The sequence below is a fragment of the Hypanus sabinus genome, chromosome 16, assembly GCF_030144855.1.
Source record: "Hypanus sabinus isolate sHypSab1 chromosome 16, sHypSab1.hap1, whole genome shotgun sequence".
NCBI classification, from domain to species: Eukaryota; Metazoa; Chordata; class Chondrichthyes; order Myliobatiformes; family Dasyatidae; genus Hypanus; species Hypanus sabinus.
In genome coordinates this window covers 8,901,544-8,925,955 of record NC_082721.1, presented here as the reverse complement: position 1 = coordinate 8,925,955, position 24,412 = coordinate 8,901,544, and the positions used below count along the sequence as shown (strand labels likewise).

Genomic DNA, 24,412 nt, shown 5'->3' with positions numbered 1-24,412 from the left:
GGTCTTGCCCACATGGATTTTGTCAATTTGCTGCTTTAGCTTTGTACATGTTTTTGCCCTTCTTTGATAGTGTTGATAAAGCCACATGTATTGTCTGGTGTGCAATTTGCTAAATAACATGATTAATAACAGCTGATATTTGTAACATTATAACTCACGAAAAACTCCAGTCCATTACTTTCCTTTTTCAGATGCATACAAGTCACCTCATAGTCCATTTTACCAACTACCTCCCAAAGTGCAACGCTATTCACCCAATCAGTTTTTACTGGGTCCTACACCACCTGCACTACAGAAGCTGCTAGGTGAGTATTGCTGCTGTTTGGTGCTTGTGTACTTGCATGGAATTATATGGCTGCTCTGGACTGTATATAAATTTAATTTTGATTCTCTCTGCTCTGGTCTTTACAAAGCTATCATTGTCTGCAATACTGTCTGTCTATCTTTTACATTTGCTGTCTGTTGCTTTTATAGTTGTCAACTTCAAAAGTCAGTCAATACACTTGGCTTTTAATCTGTACTGTTGTCACACAAGAATATTATCGATTTCTTGTTTCAGTATCTAGGTTTCTTTGAATTAGTAAATGATAAACCTAACATATTAATAATGCCAGATTATTTAGTTATATAAATCAATGCAGTTGAGTGTAAACTCTGCCATTTTGGACTTTAATTATTGTAGAATTTTGAATGTTGGGCATGGCTGGATTTAAACTTGCATGTGTAGCCCCTGGAAATTTTGTTTTTTTTTGTGACAACTTTATTATATAACTGTCCTACTTCAATGAGAAAATTTAATAAACAAACTAATCCTTTGTATTATCCATCTCATGGGGAGCCCACAACTACCTCTGTAGGCCTATTAGACAATAAGACTTGGGAGCAGAATTAGCTGTTAGACTCCTCAATTTCTGATAGTTGATATATTATCCCTTTAAGCCCCATTCCCTGTAACCTTTGACACCCTTACTAATCGAGAACCTTACAAACTCAGCTTAAAATATATCCAATGACTTGGCCTCCATAACTGTCTTTGGCAGTGAATTCCACAGATTCACCATCCTCTGGCTAAAGAAATTCCTCCTCATTCATTAATTGGTATTCATTTTGGCCATGTTGTCTCTCCCCCCTCCTCCCCCGCACCCCGTACACCCAGTGTTGTTAACAACCAAATGGGTTGTATGTTAAAATGGGCATCTTTTATCCATTTGCAACAAATCTGATTGCAGCTTTATTCAGTAATACATGCTGAACTGAGAAAGGAACTGGAATAAGTTTTTGAATTGTTGACAGGAAAAGACCGAGGCGTGATGAAACTTGGAAGAAAACATAGCCTGGATACCAACTGAACTTGAAAATAGTTTGTCTTGAATAAAGTAGTCAGCACCTTGTCATTGGTGATTATGAATCAAGTTTGTGAAGTCTGGATACTGTTGCAAATTGAAAACCTGTGCTTTCTCTTCCTATTTGTTTAGTGTGAGGTTGAGTGACATGAAGGTTGGGGTGGAAAGGTGGTTGGGATGCAAAATGACTTGATTAAAAAAAATCCGAATAATATCTAATGATATTAGATCACTCTATCTATTTCTGGTTACCTCCCTACATGGAAGATCAATAAGATCGAAAGAGTACAGAGAAAAGTTATAAAGTTGTTGCTGGGACTTAAGGACCTGGGTTATAGGGGAATGTTAAACAGGTTAAGACTTTTCTTTCCTGGAGTGTAGGAGAATGAGGACAGATTTGACAGAAGTATGGAAAACTGTAGGGTATAGATAGGGTAAATGCAAGCTTGCTTTTCCACTGAGGATGGGTGAGACTAGAACTAGAGGTCATAGGTTAAGGGTGAAAGGTGAAATGTTTAAAGATGAATCTGAAGGCAGCCTTTTCCGCTCAGGATGGTGTGAGTGTGGAGTGGGCTGCCAGGAGAAGTGGTGGATGTGGATTCGATTGCAACTTAAGTTAGCTTAACTACAAAGTGTGGGTATGGAAGGCTGTGGTACAGGTGCAGCTCTGAGAGTTGGCAGTGTGGAATGGACTAGCTAGGTCAAAGGGCCTTTCTGTGCTGTAATGCTCTGTAACTGATTTCTTGAACTTTATTTGATTTATCATAGAAATAATGTATTTGGACTTGCAAAAGTGAAGTAAGCAGTTAAAATTTAAGCCATTGCTATTTATAAGGATTATTAATTATGATTTGCAGTTGCTGATTTTTTTCTCTACTTAAGCTCATTGTAGGTACCCAATTAGTGAATTAAAGGCTCTAATCAAAGTTTTGCAATAATCAGGCTGGCTGACCAGTAACTCACATGATGCTTTGCATTGAAAGTTGTGCAAACTGTGAACGAACACATTAAGGTTTCTGCCTAAACCTTTGATTTAAATTAGTTTTCTGATGCTCTGCAATGGAAGCAAGGGTAAAGCTTACTTCATAATATTTGGACACAGCTTGAGTTTCTGTGTTATTTCTGAAAAGTGAATGCATCTAGGCCTTTTGCTGCTTTAAAGTTGTGTGGAAAGAGCCGGTAAATGAATTATCCATCAAATTTCTTGCACATTATTAACCAGACATTGGTATGGTGTGGCAGGTCTCTGTTACGGCAAAATCTGCAGATAGACCCTTGAAGCTGGGGAACCTTCATTTGCTGTTGGCTTAAGATTGCGGAATACAAGTGAAAAGTAATTCCCCTTTTCTTTTGGCCAACCACATGGAATGCTGCTGATAGAATATAATTTTTATTTTTGACTCCTAAATACAAAGATTGTGCAGATGCTGCATACCCAGAGTAACGCGCACACAACTCAGCAGGAGCAGGTCAGGTAGTGACTGTGGAGAGGAATAAAGAGTTGAGGGCTTAAGGATATGATGAACATGGAATCATGTTGATTTCCCCAGTTGATGTTTGTAATCTTGATCAGTTTTCTGTGGCAGTAGAGAAAGTTGGCAATTTTCTAGTTGAAACTCAATTACACTGAAGAGATTCTGTTCATTGTGAAAAATTATATTACCAGATCCTTTGCTTCATCACTACAGCCACTTTGCTCTAATGAGGGAAGTGGACTAAAGTGCTTAGTGATGTTCTTTTGCTATTTGTTGCCATATTGTTAACACACAAACTGCAAACTTGCTTTATTGGCAGTGTGGTGCATCTCTTGCCCGCCCCCTCGTGTAAAGTTTTGGAAAGTTATTCTTCATACAAAAACAGATGTATTCTCACTGAATATTGAATGAAGAAATGTGATAATTTAAGTGATTAATTATGCACTAACTAGTATTGATCAAATCTAGAGTCTTTCAGGTTGCAGTATCTGCAGTTTATGGCATATATGAAGACACCTCAGTACAAGACTAACCTGCAGCAATTATTGGACCAGGAAAAGGTACGCTGCTTGATTTATTCCATGGTAAAATTAGAGTGCATCAGTAATATGCCTGAAGAAAATGATATCAGAATTATTGAGCTAAAGGTAATGAAGGCTGTAATTTGATAGCATTGGCTTGAATGTCCAGATACTATGGTTACCATTTATTTCAATATCTTGATAAAAGTGAGCTTTGGTGTAATATTAGTTCCCTTAGGACAGAATGTGATGTTAATGACACTGCCCACTCTTGCCACTGATCTACATGATAAATTGACTTACATTTTTCTCAGATGTGCAAACATTGACTTTAACCCAAAACTGTAGGAAATACAGATGATGGCATACATGCTATGTGATCTTGTACTCTTATGACTAGGCCTTGGTCATGCCACAGCAGAAAAACACTTTAGGTGTGTAGGGAGCTGCCTGCAGTTTGAAGTAGCTGTCAAACACATGAAGGGCTTTGCTTCCTGATCGTAATATTGAGAAAATCTGCTAATTTTCCAATGAAAGAATTGTAAAGAATCATAAAATATTAAAAATAACAAACACAGCAACTATAATTCTAAACTCTAAGTTTTAGCTGAGTGCATGCAGCACATCACTGCTGATCTAATTTCTCTTGCTCATGTATTTCTTTATAATTTCCTTTTTCTCTACTGCCCCTTCCACACCCACACTTAACCTCAGCTCACTGTTGAGAACTTCGTTTTTTACTTTACCCTCAATTTGTGTTCCATACCAGACTCATTCTAATAGCCATTTTTCAGATTTCCCTAGTGCTGTATTTGATTTATATGATTTTCCTGAACTCAGTTCACTAATAAAGTTCACAAATGTGATGGGCCTCACCAAGTAAAATTCCTACAAAGAGGGGGCAAGTGTATCCAATCCTCTTAAAACAGCTGTGTTTGTTTTTGGGTTAATGTTAAGGGATCCAAAGACACCTCAGGTTACTTTGCACTTGGAGTATTGCATGCAGGTTTGATTGCCCCATTACAAGCAGGATATGGAAGTTTTGATGAAGGAACAGAAGAGGTTTATTAGGATGTTCCTTGGATTAGAGAGTATGACTTCTGAAGGACAGGTTGAACAAACTTGGTTTGTTTTCTTTGGAACATCAGATGCAGAGCAAAAATGTGATAGGTTTGTGATAAATTTTTGAAACCTATACTTAAGGTAGACAGTACTAGAGGGAATGCATTTAAAGCAGATACGCAGGACAAGTGTTTTTACATGGGGGAGTGGTAGGTGTCAGGAGCAGGCTGCAGGGGTAGTGATTGAAGCAGATAGGATAGTGGATTTCAAGAGGTTGTTGGGTAGATATACGAATATCGTGGGATATTATGTACATTTGGATGAGATTTAGTCAAATTTGTCATGTTTGGCTCAGATGTGGGCTGAAGTGCCTGTATCTGTGTTGTGCTAACAGTTCTTGTAATTTTTTTTGTTTGACACAAATTTCAGAAGATATAATCTATGTAGGTAGCTATTAACAAGAGGTGTTAATTGTTCCTTTTGCAGTTGAAGAACATGCAGTTAACAGGGACGGCACAGCAGCTGTTTCAACATTGTCAGACACAGAAAGAAGAGGTCCGCCTTCTTTTTCAGCAGAAACTTGAAGAGGTATTAACTATGTGGGTGCATCTGTAGAGTGTAAAGCTATTTGCTACTCCTGCACTACCTTGAACATAGGTCTCTCTCTAATACTAAATTATGCAAGTTCTTTTAACATTTCAAGTATAATCCTTGCAATACTCACTGTCGTCAGTCACTTGCACCGTGCTTTATTCCTCTGTTTGTATTGTACACACACAACCTTGATGTCAAATAATATTTTGGCACCCTATTTTAATTACGATTCCTATTCCCTTTATAAAGCTTTCAATGTGAACCCTCAGCAAATATCTAGTATCAGAATGCCCTGGTTGAAAACTTGACAAGGTAGGGCAGGTGGCGAAGTTCTGTGTAGCTTTTCACAGTTGGGGGCCTATGTGAAACATTGCTCAGGAACACAATATTGAAAGCAGTGGCCTGCATTAGCAGTTCGCAGGAAAGGCACTTGCTTGCCTTGCACCTTGCTGACAACTGCCACTGCTTTTTTTTAATGGGCTTCAGAGAGGCGACGTTTTTTCTAACTGGCATCTGTTTCAGTGTGGCGCTCTCTGCGGAGGCTCTGAGCAGGACAAGAAACAGTGGGGCTCTTCAAGCAGGACAAGAAAGTGAGGCTCTTCAACCAAGCGTTTTGAGGAATCTTCACTGAGACGTGCAGAGCTTTAACCAGGAGGTATAAACCTGGAAATATAAAACAAATTTAACTGTATGGAAAGCAAAATAAAAATGGGCCTAAAGGTAGAGGAAAAGGGATTTATTTTAGTGCAAATTAAGGGACATTTGAAATAGTGCTCAACCATATTATTTCTCTGTATCATACATTGTCCAGGTTGAAGTTATTTTCTCATTTGAAAGCTTGTATTCCCTGAATGTGTTTACAAACTTATCTGATGTTTGGTTGGTTAGAAAAATTGTCAAAAGGAAACCTGTGGTTAAAAGAATTTTCATTTGAGAGGGGTTATAGAAATTGTCGTGTTAGATTCAACCATTTTTGTTAAGCAAATTCCTCTTCTCTTCCCAGTTTTAACCCTCAACACCCACAGTTTCATTAATCTAAATATTTAATGACCATGATGTGTGTGCTGATTTCAAGACTACTAACTTTAAAGTATTTGTATGACTATCTGCTAAGCCAAAATTGTTTTGCCTAGTCTTCTTGTTCTTAGCTGCTTTCACTGTTAATTGAAATTGATGATAATTGCCTTCATTGCTAATTGCAAACATGCAGATTTAATTAAATAAAATTGGTTATCTAATAACAATTACTACTCAAACAGTTACTACTTAGGAAATCTTCAGCTATTTAGGGTTGTTTCACATCCAGTTACTAACTAGTGTTTGGGTTTGCCAATTTAAAAAAGTTAATTTTCTAAACCACTTGATGGTTAAAAATATACTGCATGCTACAGTAGAGCAAGTGAGGTTTTCGGTAAATAAGGCTGCATTGTTTTTGTGTATGAAGAGTAATAAGGAATTGAGAATAGCTATTTCAGTTGTACAACATTCAAAATTCAATTAAAATTTACAATTTGCACCTTGCATATTCTCTCTTCCAGTTGGGTATAAAGGCCATGACATTCAATGATTTACTCCAAGCGCAGAAAGAGATTATTGCACACAACAAGCATCTAAAAGAGCAGACAAAGCAGCTGGAAAAGGACAACGGTGACCTCAGGAAACAAAGTTTGCAGCTGGTAATTATTTAATGGGCTTAGAGTGAGCTGTAATTAAAATAGTTTTTTTCAAAAATCCTGCCACAGGTGTTTTTTTAAACTGGCTGGATTATAATTAGAAAGCAGGTGCATAATATCAATTTTGTGAATAATTGCTATAGTATTTAAAAAAAATCTAGGGTTTATGGTTTAAGAAAATAATGTTCTAGGGAGTAGAGTGCAAGCTGTATTTTTATTACTGCTATTCATCATTTGGTAGGAACTACGGTGTAGGGGTTGGATTTGGAAGAATATCGTTCCATATAATTAATTTATTTAGCGATATAGTGTGGAACAGGCTCTTCTGGACGAATGAGCTGTACTGTTATAAAGCCATAACATTAGCCTAATCTTCGGAAACTTTAAAATGGCCAATAATCCTACTAACTCGTATATGTTTGGACTGTGGGAGGGAACTGGAGCATCCGGAGGAAACTTCCCATGGCCATGGCTGTGCAAGAATGTACAAACTCCTTAGAGGTGACACTGGAATTAAACTCCGAACTTTGATGCCTGAGCTGTAATAGTGTTGTGCTAACTGTTATGCTACTATGGTGGCCTATTTTTGTCCATTGTATCTTAAAACATTAATAGATATGAAAGTTAGCTTTAAGCACGTATGGGACAATTTTAGGGTGTCCACAAACATTTGAGATACTGTAATTTTTCAAATAAGTGCAAGCATGTTTATTTGTGGAAAGGGCAGTTGATAGGCTTTTCACGTGGCACATAAATTCTACAGCTGAAAGCACGATGTGAAGAGCTTAATTTGGATTGGTCATCACTGTCTTTGGACACCCTGCTGAAGGAGAAACAAGCCTTGAAGAGTCAGATCTCAGAAAAACAGAGGCACTGCTTAGAGCTTCAGGTAGGAGAGCCTCAAGCTGTTCTGTTCAAATAAAATCAAACAGTGAATATCTGGGATAAATCCAAGATAAAAGTGCTAATGGAAAATGGAAATGCCATATGGCAAACTGATTAATTGGGCTTGTGAAAAAGACAGTGACAGGATAATTGAATTTCAGTGGTGATGGATCTTCCAATCCAAATGAACTATTTTGGAAGTGAATATGCATTGATAACTAGGAGCTGAGATAACCATCATCCTCCTCCAATTGGTCCTTGCATCATGTCTGATTACAATGGTACTGGATGTAGAAAGTCTGTATTCTACTTATTGGTTAAATCCAACCTTTCCCTTGTCTATATCAGTGGTGCTGCAAACCTCGTATTTGAATTTGTTCTTAAACTCACCAGGCTTAATCAGCTTATTGGAAGTCACATGATATAAGCTTATTAAATTTGTGCTAATATTTATCAATTCTATGATGAACTCTTCCACCATACTCTGAGCATCCCGCAAAGAACTTACCATTCACTTGCAAACTGGGGCATTTTACAGTGGACAGTTCCCCTATCAGCCCAGATATGGAGCACTTCAAGAAAGCCCACATGGTCACGGAGAGCATGCACACAGCGTTGTAGTTTAGGATTGCATCCAGCTCTCTAGAGCTGTAAGGGTTCAGCCCCACTCGCTACAGCTCTCCACTGCCATTAAGGCAAGAGCATACACTTTCATTTTCACTTGTGTGTGCTTCTCTGAAGTTGGCATGACAGTTTTGAACATATCATTTAAATGTATTTATGAAACGGTTATTGGCACTATTTTCACGTGTAATCTTGTAGTTTTGAGATTGGGGTATAATTATTTACAATTTAATGATGATAGCCTAGTAAATAACATAGGCTTTCACTTGTATTAGGCACGAAGATTAGGAAATGAAATTACTTCCTTTGTTGTTGATGAACATAATAAATTTGGAACAGGTTATTTGGCAGAGGGAAAAAAACTAGTAATTAGCAAAGATGTTTGAAGGCACTTCAGAGGAATGTTATGAACAAATACTAATGCCAGACCACACAGAGTCCTGGAGCAGATGTCAAAAATCTTGTTCTAGGAGTTGGTGGTGAGAAAGTGGTGAAGAGGTAGAATTTCAAAGCTTGACAGCTCTGCTCATTGCAGGCACCAGCCCCAGTGGAGAAGAGGTTAAGTTTCTTTTGTGGGTGACAGAGCACAATGAGCAATAAATTTCATTTAAATTCTGAATAATTGGTTATAAGAACTATCTACTGTCACAGATTTAAAAATTTTATAAAGTTACAAAGCTGGTGAAAACTGGTGGTCATTTTATTATGGGCCATCATCCTTGTCATCTGTGATACCAGATTCTATCAATATCAGGTTTAGACCCTAATTTCAACAGAAAAGGGTTATTTGCATAACTTTACAATAATTGTGATTTTTGACTAGCTTACATGAAATATTTTAAGATTGGCAATCTGTTGCTTTATTTGTTAGTATTTAACAAAAGTAGGATTATGGGGAGAAGGTGATAGATACCTATCAAATTATCATTGACACTGATGTAACCATTTTATTTAGTTCTTTTTATTTCTAAAGTAACTTTGTTTACATATATTTAGATTCTGTGTATGAAACTATATGTTCATATTTGAGTGAAATATAATTATGGTTTATAGCTACTTTTCTCCACTTCTAATTCCATTAGATAAGCATTGTAGAGCTGGAGAAGAGCCAACGGCAGCAAGAGCTAATACAGCTGAAATCTTACATGCCATCAGATGATGTATCCCTTCAGCTACGTCACAAAAGCAAAAATTATGAAATGGATTCAGAAAGAAACAGATTTCAACTTGAAATTGATTGTCCTAAAATTCCAATGGGAAGTATGAATGGTTTGAGTCCAGAACTCTCGATTAATGGAAATGCAACTCCTTTTGAAATTCACAGTTCTTTAAGCCGACCTTCTTCCAAATCCCAGAATGTATACAACACTGTATTTCCAGATGCGGACAATGAACTGTGTATCCCAAATTTTATGAGCAAACATAAAGTGGACAGATCATCGAATCATTCTCTTCCTGATTACACCAGGTTTTCTCCAGCTAAAATAGCACTTCGACGACATTTGAACCAGGATCATACTGGAGGGGGGAAGCTTGCGCATGAAGTACAATCGGCCTGTGCTCAGAGGTTAGTGACGGACAAGTGAATAGTATGGTTGAGCTGTAATGAAGTGTTTCATTTGCATTCCCAAGAAAAACAAGGGGAAAGCACTGCCCCCTGTGGGTAGAAGTTTTCTCTATTAAAATCAGTGTACAAATATAACAGTTCTCAGTGTTGTTATCTATCAGATTGGGATTTTAAAATCCAAAACTAGTAATTAAATACAGATGACTGAAAATGGAACTTCTGCACAGTTTAATGTGAGAAAAATGGGAGAATACTGTAGACAGAAGAGATTAGTTAGCCATTTGAAAACTAATTTAATTTTTGGAAGGGTCTCGGCCTGAAACGTCGACAGCGCTTCTCCCTATAGATGCTGCCTGGCCTGCTGTGTTCCACCAGCATTTTGTGTGTGTTGCTGATTACTAATTTAATTGGTTTAACACTACATTGTGTGCCAAATGTTCTGCAGGATGAGCACACAAAATTGGATATTTATCGAAGGCAGAAGTATGAATAGTGACTCGATTTAGATTTATTTATCGCATGTGCATCAAAACAGTCATTTGAAATAACAACCAACACACTAAGGATGTGTTGGAGGTGGTTCGTAGATGTCACACCATATTTCTGTTGCCAACACGGCATACCTACAGTGGTCAGCGGAAGAATACAGAACAAAACAGAACATACCGAATAACATCAACGCAACAAGCCCCGTTCATCCCAACCCACACACACATGCATTGTCCTCCAACCTCTCCAGCAGACTCATGGATTCTCAGACACTGGGTCTCTGCACCACCAGATAAACTACTTCTCTTAAGATAAACTAGTAAATTAATTTTAGTTATGATTGCACCCAAAAGAATTAGAATGCAAATAATATTTTAGTAGGATGTTCATGACAATCCTATCTATATTTTTTGGTATTTTTGTAGAATTCATAAAGCTACACACTAAATTCTGTCATGCACAACTTGCGGATAGAAGGAATCTGTTTAATGAAGGAGCAATGTGTAAAAACTAAAGATAAGCACTCCAACCACCTTATTGCATTGCAAGATCAAAGTTTGCAATGCTGTAGATCATAATCATAGAGCACTATAGCACAGAAACAGGCCCATCCTGCCTATCTAGTCAGTTCCAGACTATTAATGTTCCCTCCATACCCCTCCCATCTCTGTACCTATAGAAATTTCTCTTAAATGTTGAAATTGAGCCTGCATGCCCCACCGCTGTCATCTCATTCCACACTCTTACCACCCTCTGAGTGAAGAAGTTGCCCCTAATGTTCTCCTTTTCACCTTTCACCTTAACCTATGACGTCTAGTTCTAGTCTTTCCCTGACCTCAGTGGAAAAAGCCGCCTTGTACTTACTGTATCTATCATCATCATTATGTGCTATGTCATATGATGTAGGCTTTGATCATGGTTTTGACCATGGTTGGTTAACAAATTGCCCTTGGCAAATTTTTCCTACACAAGTGGTTTTTCATTGACTTGTTCTGGTCAGTGCCTTTATAATACAGGTGACCCCAGCCATTATCAATATGCTTAGAGATTGCATGGAGTCTGTGGTCGCATAACCAGGACTTGTGATATGTACCAGCTGCTCATATGGCCATCCACCACCTGCTCCCAAGGCTTCACATGACCCTGATCAAGGGTTCAGCAGGTGTTACACCTTGTCCAATGGTGACCTGCAGCCTACCGTAGGGAAGGAGCGCCTGCACCTCCTTTTGTAGAATCGTATCTCCGCCCCACCAGCCAAAGCCTTACTACACCTCTCATTTTATATACTAACACTTTGGTGTACCATAATTTTGTAGCTTCAGAAAACTTTGAATGATAGGAAATTTGGAACACATTCTTAACCTTGTTTATGGAGATTATTAAAGGTACCGAATTTATTAACTTTAAATGCACGTCTCTACGACCAGTTTCAACGCTGTATTTAAGTGCAATAATTGAATGTGTTACAGGATTGATTGTCTGAAAGAAATTGGCCTTTCACACCAGAGTCCAGGAGTTCCAAATGGTATTCAGCATGGTTCCAATGAACAGCTACAACCATCATCAGTAACAATGCAGCAGATGGCATGTGAGAAAAGTATAGAGAAGGTATTATTGCGTTGATCATTTGTGAACTATGTAGTGGTGTGTGATACATATTAGCTTAATTTTTCTGATTATGTCAAACCCAGAATCACCAGATTCAAAAACTTTACTCAAGTAGTAAAGATGATTAACACCTCCACCCACTAAACCACCCTTCCACACCTGCAACTACTACTACTTTATTTCCTCTTATGTGCAGGCAGACACTTCTGTGTCTAGCGTCACTTTATGGAGTTATAATCAATCTGTGTGTATAAACTATCTGATGTATTTATATTTATTATTTTTTATTATTGTGTTCTTTATCGTATTGTGCATATTTTTTGCTACATTGGATCCAGAGTAATGGCCATTTCGTTCTCCTTTACACTTGTGTACTGACAATAACATTAAACAATCTTGAATATTTTGAAACCCTTCATCTGAATTTCATATATATTACTGTGCAGAAGTCTTAGGGGCACATATATATAGCTAAGGTGCTTAAGGCTTTTGCACGGTACTGTATTTTTGTGTGAATTTTATTCATGGCTGTGAAGGCCAAGTCATTGGGTAGATTTAAAGTGGAGGTTGATAGGTTCTTAGTAAGGGCTTCAAAGGTTCTGGGGAGAAAGTAGGAGAATGGAGTTGAGAGGGATAATAAATTAGGCATCATGGAATGGCAGAGCAGAATCCATGGACCAACTGGTTTAATTTAGCTCGTATATCTTATGGTCCTGTCTACTTCTGTAGAATTGTCTATTTTATAATTCATTCTTCGTGTTGGTACACAATCCTTTCAAAAAAGGGAAGAAAATTCAGCCTGTCTAAAAGCAAACAATGTTACTATACATGGAAATATGATACTTGAGATTTAATAAAACAAATTGGAGCATTTGATGCCAACTTGATCTCCAACACAAGTGGGTAGTTGGCAATACCATCATGTTAATGGTGATCATACTTGACCTAATTTTTTTCCTACCCTCTGGCAGTATTAACCAATCATAGTGCAGACTGTCAAGATAATAATTTTTTAGCTAGCTCCCATTGGTCTCTTGGTCCCATTGAAACAGTAGAATAAAATCTGAACACTTTATGAAAAATCCATACTGGGCGATAGCAGAATTAGAGTAGCCCAGGTTTCAGTTATCTGCCTGCTTATTGGGTGAATTTTGGAAGATTTGCACTGTAATTGATGTGCATTGCTTATGTTTCTCAAATAAATCAGTACCATCAACCTAATCACAATTTCTAAAAGGCTGTATTGCTTTTCGTTTGTAGCTATTTATACTGATTTGTAACTGTTGTGTTCCCCTCAGCTTTCTAAGGAGTTCAACAAAAGTCCAGTTAATAATTCTGAAACCATAACCAGCCTACCAATCAGTATTCCATTGAGCACTGTTCAACCAAACAAATTGCCTGTCAGCATTCCTTTGGCCAGTGTAGTTCTGCCGGTTCGTGCTGAGAAAGCGGTGAGTAATATACTAAAAATGCAAAATTATAACAAATTTTAAATGTTTTAATGCTTTTTGGACAGTTTAATAACATGCTCACAATATGGTTAATCTTACCACATCAGTGTTTTGTTTAGTTTTAAAGAGATTATAAATTCTTAGCTCTATAAATTGCTCTTATTTAGTCACATTGCTCCTTTTCCCTAATTTATAATAATATTAATGACCAATATTAATGAGCAACAGAACTAATACAACATAGCAATATTCTCTATAGAGAACTTTTCATGAAAACAATGTAGTTCAAAGTGCTTTACAATGGGATGTAGTGCAAGCATGAAAATAAAATGATAAATAAACATGAAAATAGAAGACAAAAAGATGTTAGCTAAAAGCAAGGTTAAATAAATAGGTTTTCAAGTGGCGTTTAGAAATTTCAAATGAGTCTGTATCCCTTGTTGTTTAGGAATGTTGTTGAAAAAAGCTGATCTGCCAATTATCTTTCAAAGGAGGGTTTAAATTTAAGAGACTGGCAGAAGGTGTCTTGTTGGCCTGTAATGTTGGTGCAAACCTGTATTCATTCCCATGACTCTGTCCTGCCTTGACCTGGGCATTCTGATATGGCACTGTGGCTCGGATTGCTGCGTCGGTGCAGAGGCCCATGCTCAGTCACTAGTTCTCATTTTATTCCTTCTCTTTCTGCTGCTGCTTCATGACATTTACAATTGATTTTATTTTGTTCTGCTGGAAACAATGTAAGTCTGTTGTTCACACCAGTTTCTGGTTGCCTGTTTAATTTTACCTACAATGTTACATAAAGCATTAGTGACTTTTGGAGCATGCTGATTTACCAAATAACACAAATGCTGAGGAACTCAGCAGATTAGGCATCATCTATGGTAACTGGAATAAAGAGTCAATGTTTCAGGCCAGGCCTCAAATGTTGACTCTGTTTCTTTCCATAGTAGATTCCTGCCCTGCTGAGTTCCTCAACCGTTTTATGTGTGTAACTCTGCAGAATCTTCTATGTTTCTGATTAACCAAAAACATGGACAGCATCTAATGCATTTTGACTCCATTGTGGCATTCCCCTGACAGCTCCTGGCAATTTAACAATTCCTTACTCTTTTCACAAATAGCTTGACACCATTCCATCTCCAGTGCCACCTGGAGCTCATTCCAACCTGAAAGAAAAGGCTGCCTGTTTTCTTTCCTTGAAGATGTTTCTCTATCATAAGAACATAAGAAATAGGAGCAGGAGTAGGCCATCTGACCCATCGTGCCTGCTCCGCCATTCAATAAGATCATGGCTGGTCTGACCATGGACTCATCTCCACCTGCTTGCCTTTTCCCCGTACCCTTAATTCCCCTACTATGCAAAATCTATCCAACCTTGTCTTAAATATATTTACTGACGTAGCCTCCGCTGCTTCATTGAGCAGAGAATTCACCACCCTTTGGGAAAAGCAGTTCCTCCTCACCTCCATCCTAAATTTACTCCCCTGAATCTTGAGGGTATGTCTCCTAGTTCTAGTCTCTCCTACCAGTGGAAACAACTTTCCTGCCTCTATCTTATCTATCCCTTTCATAATTTTATGTTTCTATGAGACCTTCTCTCATCCTTCTGAATTCCAGCAAGTACAGTTCGAGGCGACTCAATCTCTCCTTGTAGATTCCTATAGCGGGGGAGTCTAGGACCAGAGGACACAGATAGAGTGGATGTGGAGAGGATGTTTCCTACAGTGGGGGAGTCTAGGACCAGACGACACAGACGACTCATCTCTGGAATCAACCTGGTGAATCTCCTCAGCACCACCTCCAAAGCCAGTATATCTCTCCTTAAGTAAGGAGACCAGAACTGTACGCAGTACTCCAGATGCAGCCTCACCAGTACCCTGTGCAGTTGCAGCATAACCTTTTTGCTCTTAAATTTAATCACTCTAGCATTGAAGGCCAACATTCCATTTGCCTTCTTGATAGCCTGCTGCACCTGCAAACCAACCTTTTGCGATTCATGCACAATCACTCCCAAGTCCTTCTGTACAGCAGCATGCTGCAATCTTTTACCATTAAAAATAATAATCTGATTTTCCATTTTTCCTTCCAAAATAGATGAGCTCACATTTCCCAACATTGTACTTCATCTGCCAGACCCTTACCCACTCACTTAACATATCTATATCTCGATGCAGACTCTCCGTATCTTCTGGACAATTTGCTTTTCCATTCAATTTAGTGTCTTCAACAAACTTGGATACATTACACTTGGTTCCCTCTTCCAGATCATTAATGTGTATCGTGAACAATTATGGGCCCAGCACTGACCCCTGCGGCACATCACTCATTACTCATTGCAAACCTGAGAAACACTCGTATATCCCAACTCTCTGCTTTTTATAGGTTAACCAATTCTCTGTCCTTGCTAACCCATCACCCCCAAATCCTTATGGATGTCTTTTGTGTGGCAACTTATTGAACACCTTCTGGAAATCCAAGTAAATAACGTCCATCTGTTCCCTTTGAACCACTGTACTCGTTACATCGTCAAAGAGCTCCAGTAAGTTTGGCTGAATCCATACTGTGTCTACCTGATGGATCTATTTCTTTCCACATGTGTCACTATTTCTTTGATAGTTTCAAGCATTTTCCCAGCTACAGATGTTAAACTAACTGGCCTGTAGTTACCTGCCTTTTGCCTACATCCTTTTTTGAATAGTGGCTTGACATTTGCTTTCTTCTAATCCACAGGGACCTGCCCAGAGTCCAGATAATTTTTATAAGTTACCACCAAAGCCTCAATTATAACCTCTGCCATTTCTTTCAGTACTCTGGGATGCCTTCCATCACGACCAGGGACTTGCCTATCTTCAGGTCCACAAGTTTGTTCAACACTACCTCTTTATTGATAGCTATCGTATTGAGGTCCTCACCTCCTATTTCATCCATATCATCTCTTTGGCATTTTAGACGTCCTCCGTCGTGAAAACCACACAAAATAGTGGTTCTAAACCTCAGCCATTTCCTTTTTACCCAATATTAATTCCCCCTTCTCGTCCTCCAAGGGACCTCCGTTCACTTTGGCCATCCTTTTCCAGTTTATGTAATCATAAAAACTTTTACTATCCGCTTTTATAGTCTATGCTAGTTTATTTGCATAATCCAGGGGTCGGCAATGTTTACCACTGAAAGAGCCAATATGGACCCATTTCCCACAGAAAAGAAAACACTGGGAGCCACAAAACCCGTTTGACATTTAAAATGAAATAACACTGCATACAACGGTTTTTTTTTGCCTTTATGCTATGTATAAACAAACTATAATGCGTTGCATTTATGAAATTGATGAACTCCTGCAGAGAAAACGAAATTACATTTCTGCATGCAACAAAAACATTTTGAACTCCGAAAAAAAGACGTTGGGTTGAAGGTTACTCCATAGTTAGCCTACCTTGGATCGAAGAATTAAAAGAAAGCGCGCAGTGGCGGGTGTCAGGCATTGGCAGTGGTGATGTATATTAATAGCGATAAAAAACACGTTGTAGTGGTGTAGCGCTACACGCAGCGCTAAAATAAAGACACTGCAGTCAAAGGTAACTTTATTCAAACTAAACAGCCTTGCTTTAAAGCCTCCCTCAACCCGTCCCCGTGGGCGCGGATGCTCCAAAAGACACGTACTCACAAACCCCCGTAGGCTATCTCCCTTAGCCGGAGCGGTGGCTAATTGTGAGCCGGTTCGGATGTGCCAGGAAATGGGGTCTCCACAACGTTTTTAGATTGTACAAGATCACCATAATTTCAAATTTCGAATTACATTTCAAAAACTAACAAACCACGGGGAGCCGCAGCACAGAGATGAAACAGCCACATGCGGCTCCGGAGCCGCGGGTTGCCGACCCCTGGCATAATCTATCTTCCCTTTCTTTATTGCTCACTTAGTGGTACTTTATTACTTTTTAAAGTTTTCCCAGTCTTCCAGTTTCCCACTACTCTTGGCGACTTTGTACACATGAGCTTTTAGTCTTCCTTTATTTCCTTAGTTATCCATGGCTGGCTCTCCTCACCCTTAACTGCCCTTGGTTTTAACTGGAATATACTTTAGTTGAGCACTGTGAAAAATCTCTTTGAAAGTCTTCCACTGTTCCTCACTGTCCCATCATATAGCCCGTTTCCCAGTCTACCCTATCCAACTCCCTCCTCATCCCATTGTAGACTCCCTTATAGGCATAATATACTGGTTTTAGATCGAACTATTGCACCCTCTGTTTGTATGAGAAACTCAATCTTGCTGTGATCACTCTTTCTAAGAGGATCCCTAACTACAAAATTGCTAATTTTACCTGTCTTATTGCACAGGACCAGATCCAAGATAGCATGTTCCCTTGTAGATTCAGTAACGTGCTGTTCAGGAAAGCTATCACGTATGCATTCTGTGAAGTCCTTCTCAAGAGGACCAACTTGATTCAGCCAATCTATGTGCAAGTTGGTCTTCCATGAAAACTGCTGCTTTATTCTTGCATGCCTCAGATATTTCTCAGTTTATTGCCTGTGCCACTGTGTTCTTATTTGGTGGCCTATTGACAACTCCCACCAGTGGATTTTTTTTCCTGTTACTATTCTTAATCTCTACCTAAATAGATGCGACATTCTGCTCTTTAGATCTTATATCATCTCTCACTATCACCCGGATCTCATCCTTAATAGAGCTACCCCACCTCCCTTACCTTCCTGCCTATCCTTCTGTATTACCTGATATTCTTGAATATTTAATTCCTAATCCTCTCCACCCTGAACCATATTTCTGTAATCATACTCCTTTATTCTGATTTGTGTCACAAGTTCACTGACCTTGTTACGACTACTACGGGCATTCATAGTGGCTAGTGAACTACTTGTGAGCCATTGGAATCGACTCGCTTACATTGTGGTGAAAATATGTAGATAGGGTTTTTCCTTGATTCTTAACATAAACTCTTCCACAGAGTGGGAACAAGTTCATGTAGTTCCCAGACCATAAGGTATACACTGGTCTGGCAGTTTCTTGGACTAGCTCCTATTTAGTTAGATTGGACCTCATATTTTAAACAAAGTATATCGGAAATAAAATTTTAAAGCTATAATCAGAATCACGTTTAATATTGCTGGCAATTCCTACAAATTGCTGGAGGAGCTCAGCAGGTTAGGCAGCATCAATGGAAAAGAGTAACTAGTCGGCATTTCAGGCTGAGACCCTTCATCAGGACCCTTCTTGAATCCTGAAGAAGGGTCTCGGTTTGAAAAATTGATTTCTAGCAGACTTTCCCGTGCTTGTAATACTTGTATATGTTGTGAAATTTGTTGTTTTGCGGCAGCAGTACAGTGCAATATATAATCTTAAATAAATTACAATAAAAAACATAAAAAATTAAATTAGTGTAAAAAAGAGCAAAAATACTGAGGTAGTGTACATGGGTTCATTGTCCATTCAGGAATCTGATGGCAGAGGGCAAGAAGCTTTTCCTAAAATGTTGAGTGTGTCTTCAGGCTCCTGTACCACCTTGATTGTAACTATGAGAAGAGGGCATGCCCTAGGTGATGGGGGTCCTTAATAATGGATGCAGCCTTTTTGAGGCATCACATTTTGAAGATGTCTTTGATGCTGATTGAGTTGGCCAAGCCATAATATCTATATCAACAATGATGCACAAAATAGTCCTGGTGGAGGGTTAATGATGGGGGAAATAACAGGCCTTAGTGATTGGAAAATCATAAACCACTGGTTCTAATATACCAAGCAAAACATGTAAGTAATATTTTATTGAATCCTGCATAACAAGGGAGTTGTGATAGAGCACTACAGCAAAGGATCAGGCCTTTCAGCCCATCTGTTCTTTGCCAAAATACTATTCTGCCTAGTCCCATCACCACTTCTAACTTGTTTAATTTTTGAGTTAAAGTTCTGTCAGAAGCTATACTGTACAATGTAATTTTTCTATTTTTGATATACTGTGGGTGCTGGTTGTTTCAGTTATCTAACTAAAGGCAACATTGAACCATTTTCACTGTTTTAAGCTTAAATTAATCTAGCATGCTCTCTTTTATAGAGAAACACGCCTAGTCCTATTCATGTTTCAAATCGTGATTTATCAATGCTTGACAAACAATATGGTGCTAACTATGGAAATTCAGCTGCAAGCAAACCACAGTCTTTGGCTACCTCAGGTAGTGATCCTTTTTCATTTACTTTCTAATCGCTATGTAGCAGTTTATTTCCAATTTTTATAGTTTGATACTTAAGTCATATCTGAATTTTTAAATTCAGCTCTAGCTCTACAGTAATGTGAACGTTACACTATTAGTTTCAACGCTAGATTTGCTTTTTAAAAATGTAAATTGCAGGAAAAAATGTTAAAAGACGGGCCGGTCAAAATCAAAGTATTAATTACATAATGCCTGTAAATTTCTATCATGACTACAGAGCGTGTTGGGGGACAATGGGGTTAATGCTATTACTGCTGTTTGTGCAGGGGGAGGGGGGCTTTGGACCACTTTTTCCAACTCTCATTCAATGGATTTTTTTTATTTCTGTGAAGAATATGAATTTCAGGTTGTATACCATATACATTATCTGAAATTAAATGAACCTTTGAGTAAGTCCATGTAACACATAAATCACAGCACCACTTCACTCAAAATTACAGGGTGCAAAACATGCAAATTTGAGTGAAATGTTATTGTGCTTTAACATGTGTGTATGTTACACACTGTTTGCTTGGAGCAAGAATGATAGCAATAGTAGGATTAAATGTTTTTATGAGTCACATTAGCCACTCTACATGCTGGCCAACTTGCAGTACTAGTGCGAGAAATGGGCCTGTTGAGACAAAAAACTTGCAAGCTTAAAAGCCCACACTAAAAAAGGGGATCTACTGTGCATAGGAGGCCTAGTCAATTCACCCACACAATCAATTGGGCGTATGTGCATTTGCCATATTTTCGCAATCAATTTGACATGGTGTAATGTGGTTGAGAAAAAAATCATGTTGGTATTTTGAGAAGATTTTGCTGCTGATTTCTAACACTGAATGCTTTTCTGCTAAGCATCTCTGCTAGATGGAAGATATATATTTATCAAAGCTGAGGCTATTGCAGTGATTTTTTTGTTTTGTTTTGTAGGTTATTGTTACTCAGCTGGCTCTATGACAGTTAATGGAGTCCATTCTGGTTCTTCCATCCAATCAACACTCAACAGTCATGACAAGACATTAGAAGAATCTGATTCCACCATCGTAGGTCTCCTTGCCAACAGTGCTGGCTTGCAGAGTACAAACTTACAGCATGCAACTGCGCACCTGATGCAGTCTCGGAATTCTGAACAGAGTTGCCCCGCCACACAGCATTCCGCCAGCCCCAGGCTGTCTAGCTCTCAGAACCCAACAACCAGTTCCCCCAATGTTGGTGGGGTTTTTCAGTATGCAGACACACAAAAGGCCTTCTCAGAAGTAATGAGAAAAGACTTACCATCAGACCAAGGTGCCTCTGATCAGGAGAATGAATCTAAACGGAGGATAATATTTTCCACTGCAAATGGTGGGAGCATAAAGCAGCCCATTTTAAACAAACAAACTTCATTTGCTTCGCCCGTCAAGTTGGAATCTGGGCAGTTGATGCCTCAAGAAGGAAAAAAGAAAGGCCGAAGAAAGCGTTCTTCCCTGACATCCAATCTGAATGCGGGAAATTCCCCTAAACGGAAATCCTTGCTTGCTTCACTTGGTCTTTCTTCAGGATCTCCTTTGAATATAAGTTCCATGGTAAGTGGTTTGATCTATTTCAATTTTACTGATAAGTTTGGAAGAAAATCTGGACTGCTGTCTTGCAAACCTATTCAAGGATCAACTTTATTCATCACATACATTTACTTGTATTAGGAATTTGCTGTGGTGTATTGGTCAGGGCATGACATGCAACAAAAGCAACATTCAACAATTATAAAGAATTTTATAAAATTAAAGTTAGAGGTTGAAGAGCAGATGTGGGATACATTTTCAATATTTATGCATATTTTCTATATGCATATGCTTTAAAGATTCTAAAGAATAGATGAAATAGTCAAGTTTTAAAAAATTATTGGACAAATTTTATTAGCAACGGTCAGTGGCTCCAATTTGAATAGTAGGTTTTTTAAACTTAAAATTTGAGACTTGCATGTGCTAATGAACTGGATGCATCTATAAGCATAATCCACTACACGGCTCTAAACAAAGTACAGTGGCAACATCCCATCTAGTTGGAATTCTTGAACACCCTGATTCTGTCCCACAGCAAATCTGACTTGTGCCTTGGTGAACTTGATGGGGATTCTAAATCTGTGAGTCAGGAAGCAGAGGGAAAGTAAATTATTTCAGTCCAGTGTCTTTGTTTGAATCAACTTATTTAAAAAAAAGTTTTGTGACTAAAGTTGTGCTCTGCCAAATTTCAGAACCACTTAAACCAAGTAGTATTAGGCCATTTGGCTGTTCGAGTCAGCTCTACCATTCTATCATGTCTGATTTATTATCCACTTCAAACCCACTTATCTGCATTTTTCTGTAACCTTTATCTGAATATTTTCTGAGCAACACAAAGGAAATTCTGTAGGAACATAGCGTCTTTGACGAGGAGTAAACAGTTGATGTTTGAGACTGACACTGTTCAACAGCACTGAAAAGGAAGCGAGAAGAGCCCAGAATAAAGAGGTGTGGGGAGGGGAAGGAGTACAAACTGTTAAGTGAAAGGTGAGACCAGGTGAGGGGGAATGAAGTAGAAGTTGGGAGGGGATGGGTGGAAAATGTAAACAACTGAAGGAGAAGGAATCTTATATGCAAGGAGAGTAGACTATGGGAGAAAGGGAAGGAGGGGCACCAGAGAGGGATGAAAGGCATGTGAGGTGAAGAGCTAAGAGGGAGCCAGAATAGGAAAAGAGGGAGTGCGGAGAGATTACTGGAAGTTAGAGATCAACAATCATGTCGTCACTTGGAGGATACCTAGATGGCATGAGGTGTTGTGTCTCTGACCTGAGTGTAGCCTCATTGTGGTAGTAGAGGTGACCATGGGCTTTTATGTTAGAATGGGAATAGACAGTCAAATTGAAATTGCTTTTTGTGATAGATGGAGTGGAAGTGTTCAACAAAGCGGTTTCCCACTCTATGTTGGGTCTATGTCAGAGTTACCCTGGATTTCTAGCATCTGCAGAATCTGTTGTTTAGAATCCAGAATCTCCTGGATTTCTCTAACTTCCAGTAATCTCTTCTTTCCTCACCCTTCTGTCTTCCACCCTCCATTCAGGCTCACCTCTTATCCTTCTTGTTTCACCTTTCATCTATCATTCTCCCCCCTCCTCCCACCCTCTTAATTTCTCCCCCTCTTTTCCAGTGCTGATGTATAGTCTTGGCCTGAAACGTTGGCTGATAATTCCTCTCCATAGATGGCCCCTGACCTGTTGAGTTCTTCCAACATTTTGTATGTGTGTTGCTCAGGATTTCCAGCATCTATAGAATCTCTTCTATTTATGTCAAGCATTACAAAATCATGTTCTTTTTGTTATTTAGGTCAATAATATCAATCAACCCCTGGAGATAACAGCAATTTCATCACCAGAAACTTCAGTGAAAAGTTCTCCAATTCCACATCAGGATACTGAAGGACCTCCAAATTTGAAAAAGAAGAAAATGTTTGCATCTAATGGTGTTCATTATTCACCTCTTACATCTGATGAAGAACATGAGGAGGAAAATCAACAGATTAATGGAAGGTGGGACATTTTCTGCTGACTTTCATGCACTTGTTCTTAAATATTGGGCATGAGTTGATCCATGTGACTGAAGCTCAGAAATGCATCTGAAGTGCAGTGTAATCAAATTTATATACCTTTCCTCTGTTTTGGAGCCCAAGAATTGGAATGAAGGGAGCTGAGACATTAAGGAGATAATTAATTGCGATTGTTCTGAATTTATCTGTTGTGACTATTGATCTTCTGGTTAGTATGTCCTTTTTTAAAGTGGGATAGTTTGAATTTTAATTTTAAAAAGCCTATTTGGAATAATTATAGTAACTAATGGAAAAATTAGCATTTGATGAGAAATGGTATTGCATATAAAATGTGTATAACAATTTACAGTCAGTTAACTCTTAAAATTCGAGCCCATTAACTATCTACATGTGCTCGTTTCTTAACTTTCATTCTGGCTACACACAAGTGCAGGTAAGTTTATTTTATATTTTACTTCAGTGTTTGAATTAAGTTTAACTTCTTAAATTTTACCAGTCTGCAGTATTTCAACTGGTTTTAAATGTCTATCATTATCAGAGGCACTGGGTGTCAGCACAGTTATGAGTGCATTCATTAATACTCTGTTTGTAAAGATACTTTTTTTGCTTTCAAGGATTGAAAGGAAAATGACTCAATGCACTGTGTCCATTGAGAGTAAAGAAATTACACCTGTCTGTGGTGAAAGTGACCCAGGTAAATTGAGTTTGTGGAATCTTTTTTATCCTGAAAAAAATCACTGAAAATTATTTCCTTTCATGCTACTGTTTCCCCCATAGTACATCACCAACAGTGCTGTAATCTATGCTCCCTCTAAGCTGTGCACGTGTGCATACGCACTCATTTTTCAATCAGTGCACAAATAAATTAATGTGTGCAAAAGGTTAATAACCTAAAATAATGTAATAATTAATAATTATACTTATTGTAAGTAACCTTTTAGCTAAATGTTTCTGTTAACTAGTTAGTTGGTTTTTCAAATACCACAATGCACGCCACTAATTTACGTCACCTCACCTTTCCTGTTCCAGCTCGTACAGCTGCATCATGGTGGTAGCCATCTTTGGCAGACAGTGTTCATATTGTAAAGTTTACAAAGATCTGTTTCAAATCCTGTAGATGGCTTACTAAGTTTTTATTGAAAAATATATTGATTCACTATGTCGAATTCAAAAGAAGCGAAGGGCATGAAGCGCAAAAGAACTTTACAGGTTTTAAGTGATGTCTTTGATGAACTGGCTGCACTGTGCAAGATTCTGCAAAAGAGTGGCCTGACACCGATTGATACACTTCATTTTGCGCCAGGCAAAATTAACAAGATAAAGCAGTATCTGGGAGACAATGTTTCATGGAGTGA

The 24,412-nt window shown here is 38.4% G+C and overlaps 1 protein-coding gene across 3 annotated transcripts in view; it reads left to right on the top strand.

Moving 5' to 3' along the window:
- Positions 1-24,412, top strand: part of dot1l (DOT1-like histone H3K79 methyltransferase) — a 93,106-nt gene that overhangs the window by 49,963 nt on the left and 18,731 nt on the right. For all 3 annotated transcript variants that reach the window (XM_059991079.1, XM_059991078.1, XM_059991081.1), the window contains exons 15-26: positions 192-305; positions 3,287-3,378; positions 4,888-4,989; positions 6,534-6,671; positions 7,432-7,557; positions 9,260-9,744; positions 11,703-11,841; positions 13,140-13,292; positions 19,355-19,472; positions 20,427-21,061; positions 22,838-23,040; positions 23,672-23,751. In XM_059991079.1, coding sequence (XP_059847062.1) covers positions 192-305; positions 3,287-3,378; positions 4,888-4,989; positions 6,534-6,671; positions 7,432-7,557; positions 9,260-9,744; positions 11,703-11,841; positions 13,140-13,292; positions 19,355-19,472; positions 20,427-21,061; positions 22,838-23,040; positions 23,672-23,751 — 2,385 coding nt within the window. The remainder of the gene's footprint in view (positions 1-191; positions 306-3,286; positions 3,379-4,887; positions 4,990-6,533; positions 6,672-7,431; positions 7,558-9,259; positions 9,745-11,702; positions 11,842-13,139; positions 13,293-19,354; positions 19,473-20,426; positions 21,062-22,837; positions 23,041-23,671; positions 23,752-24,412) is intronic.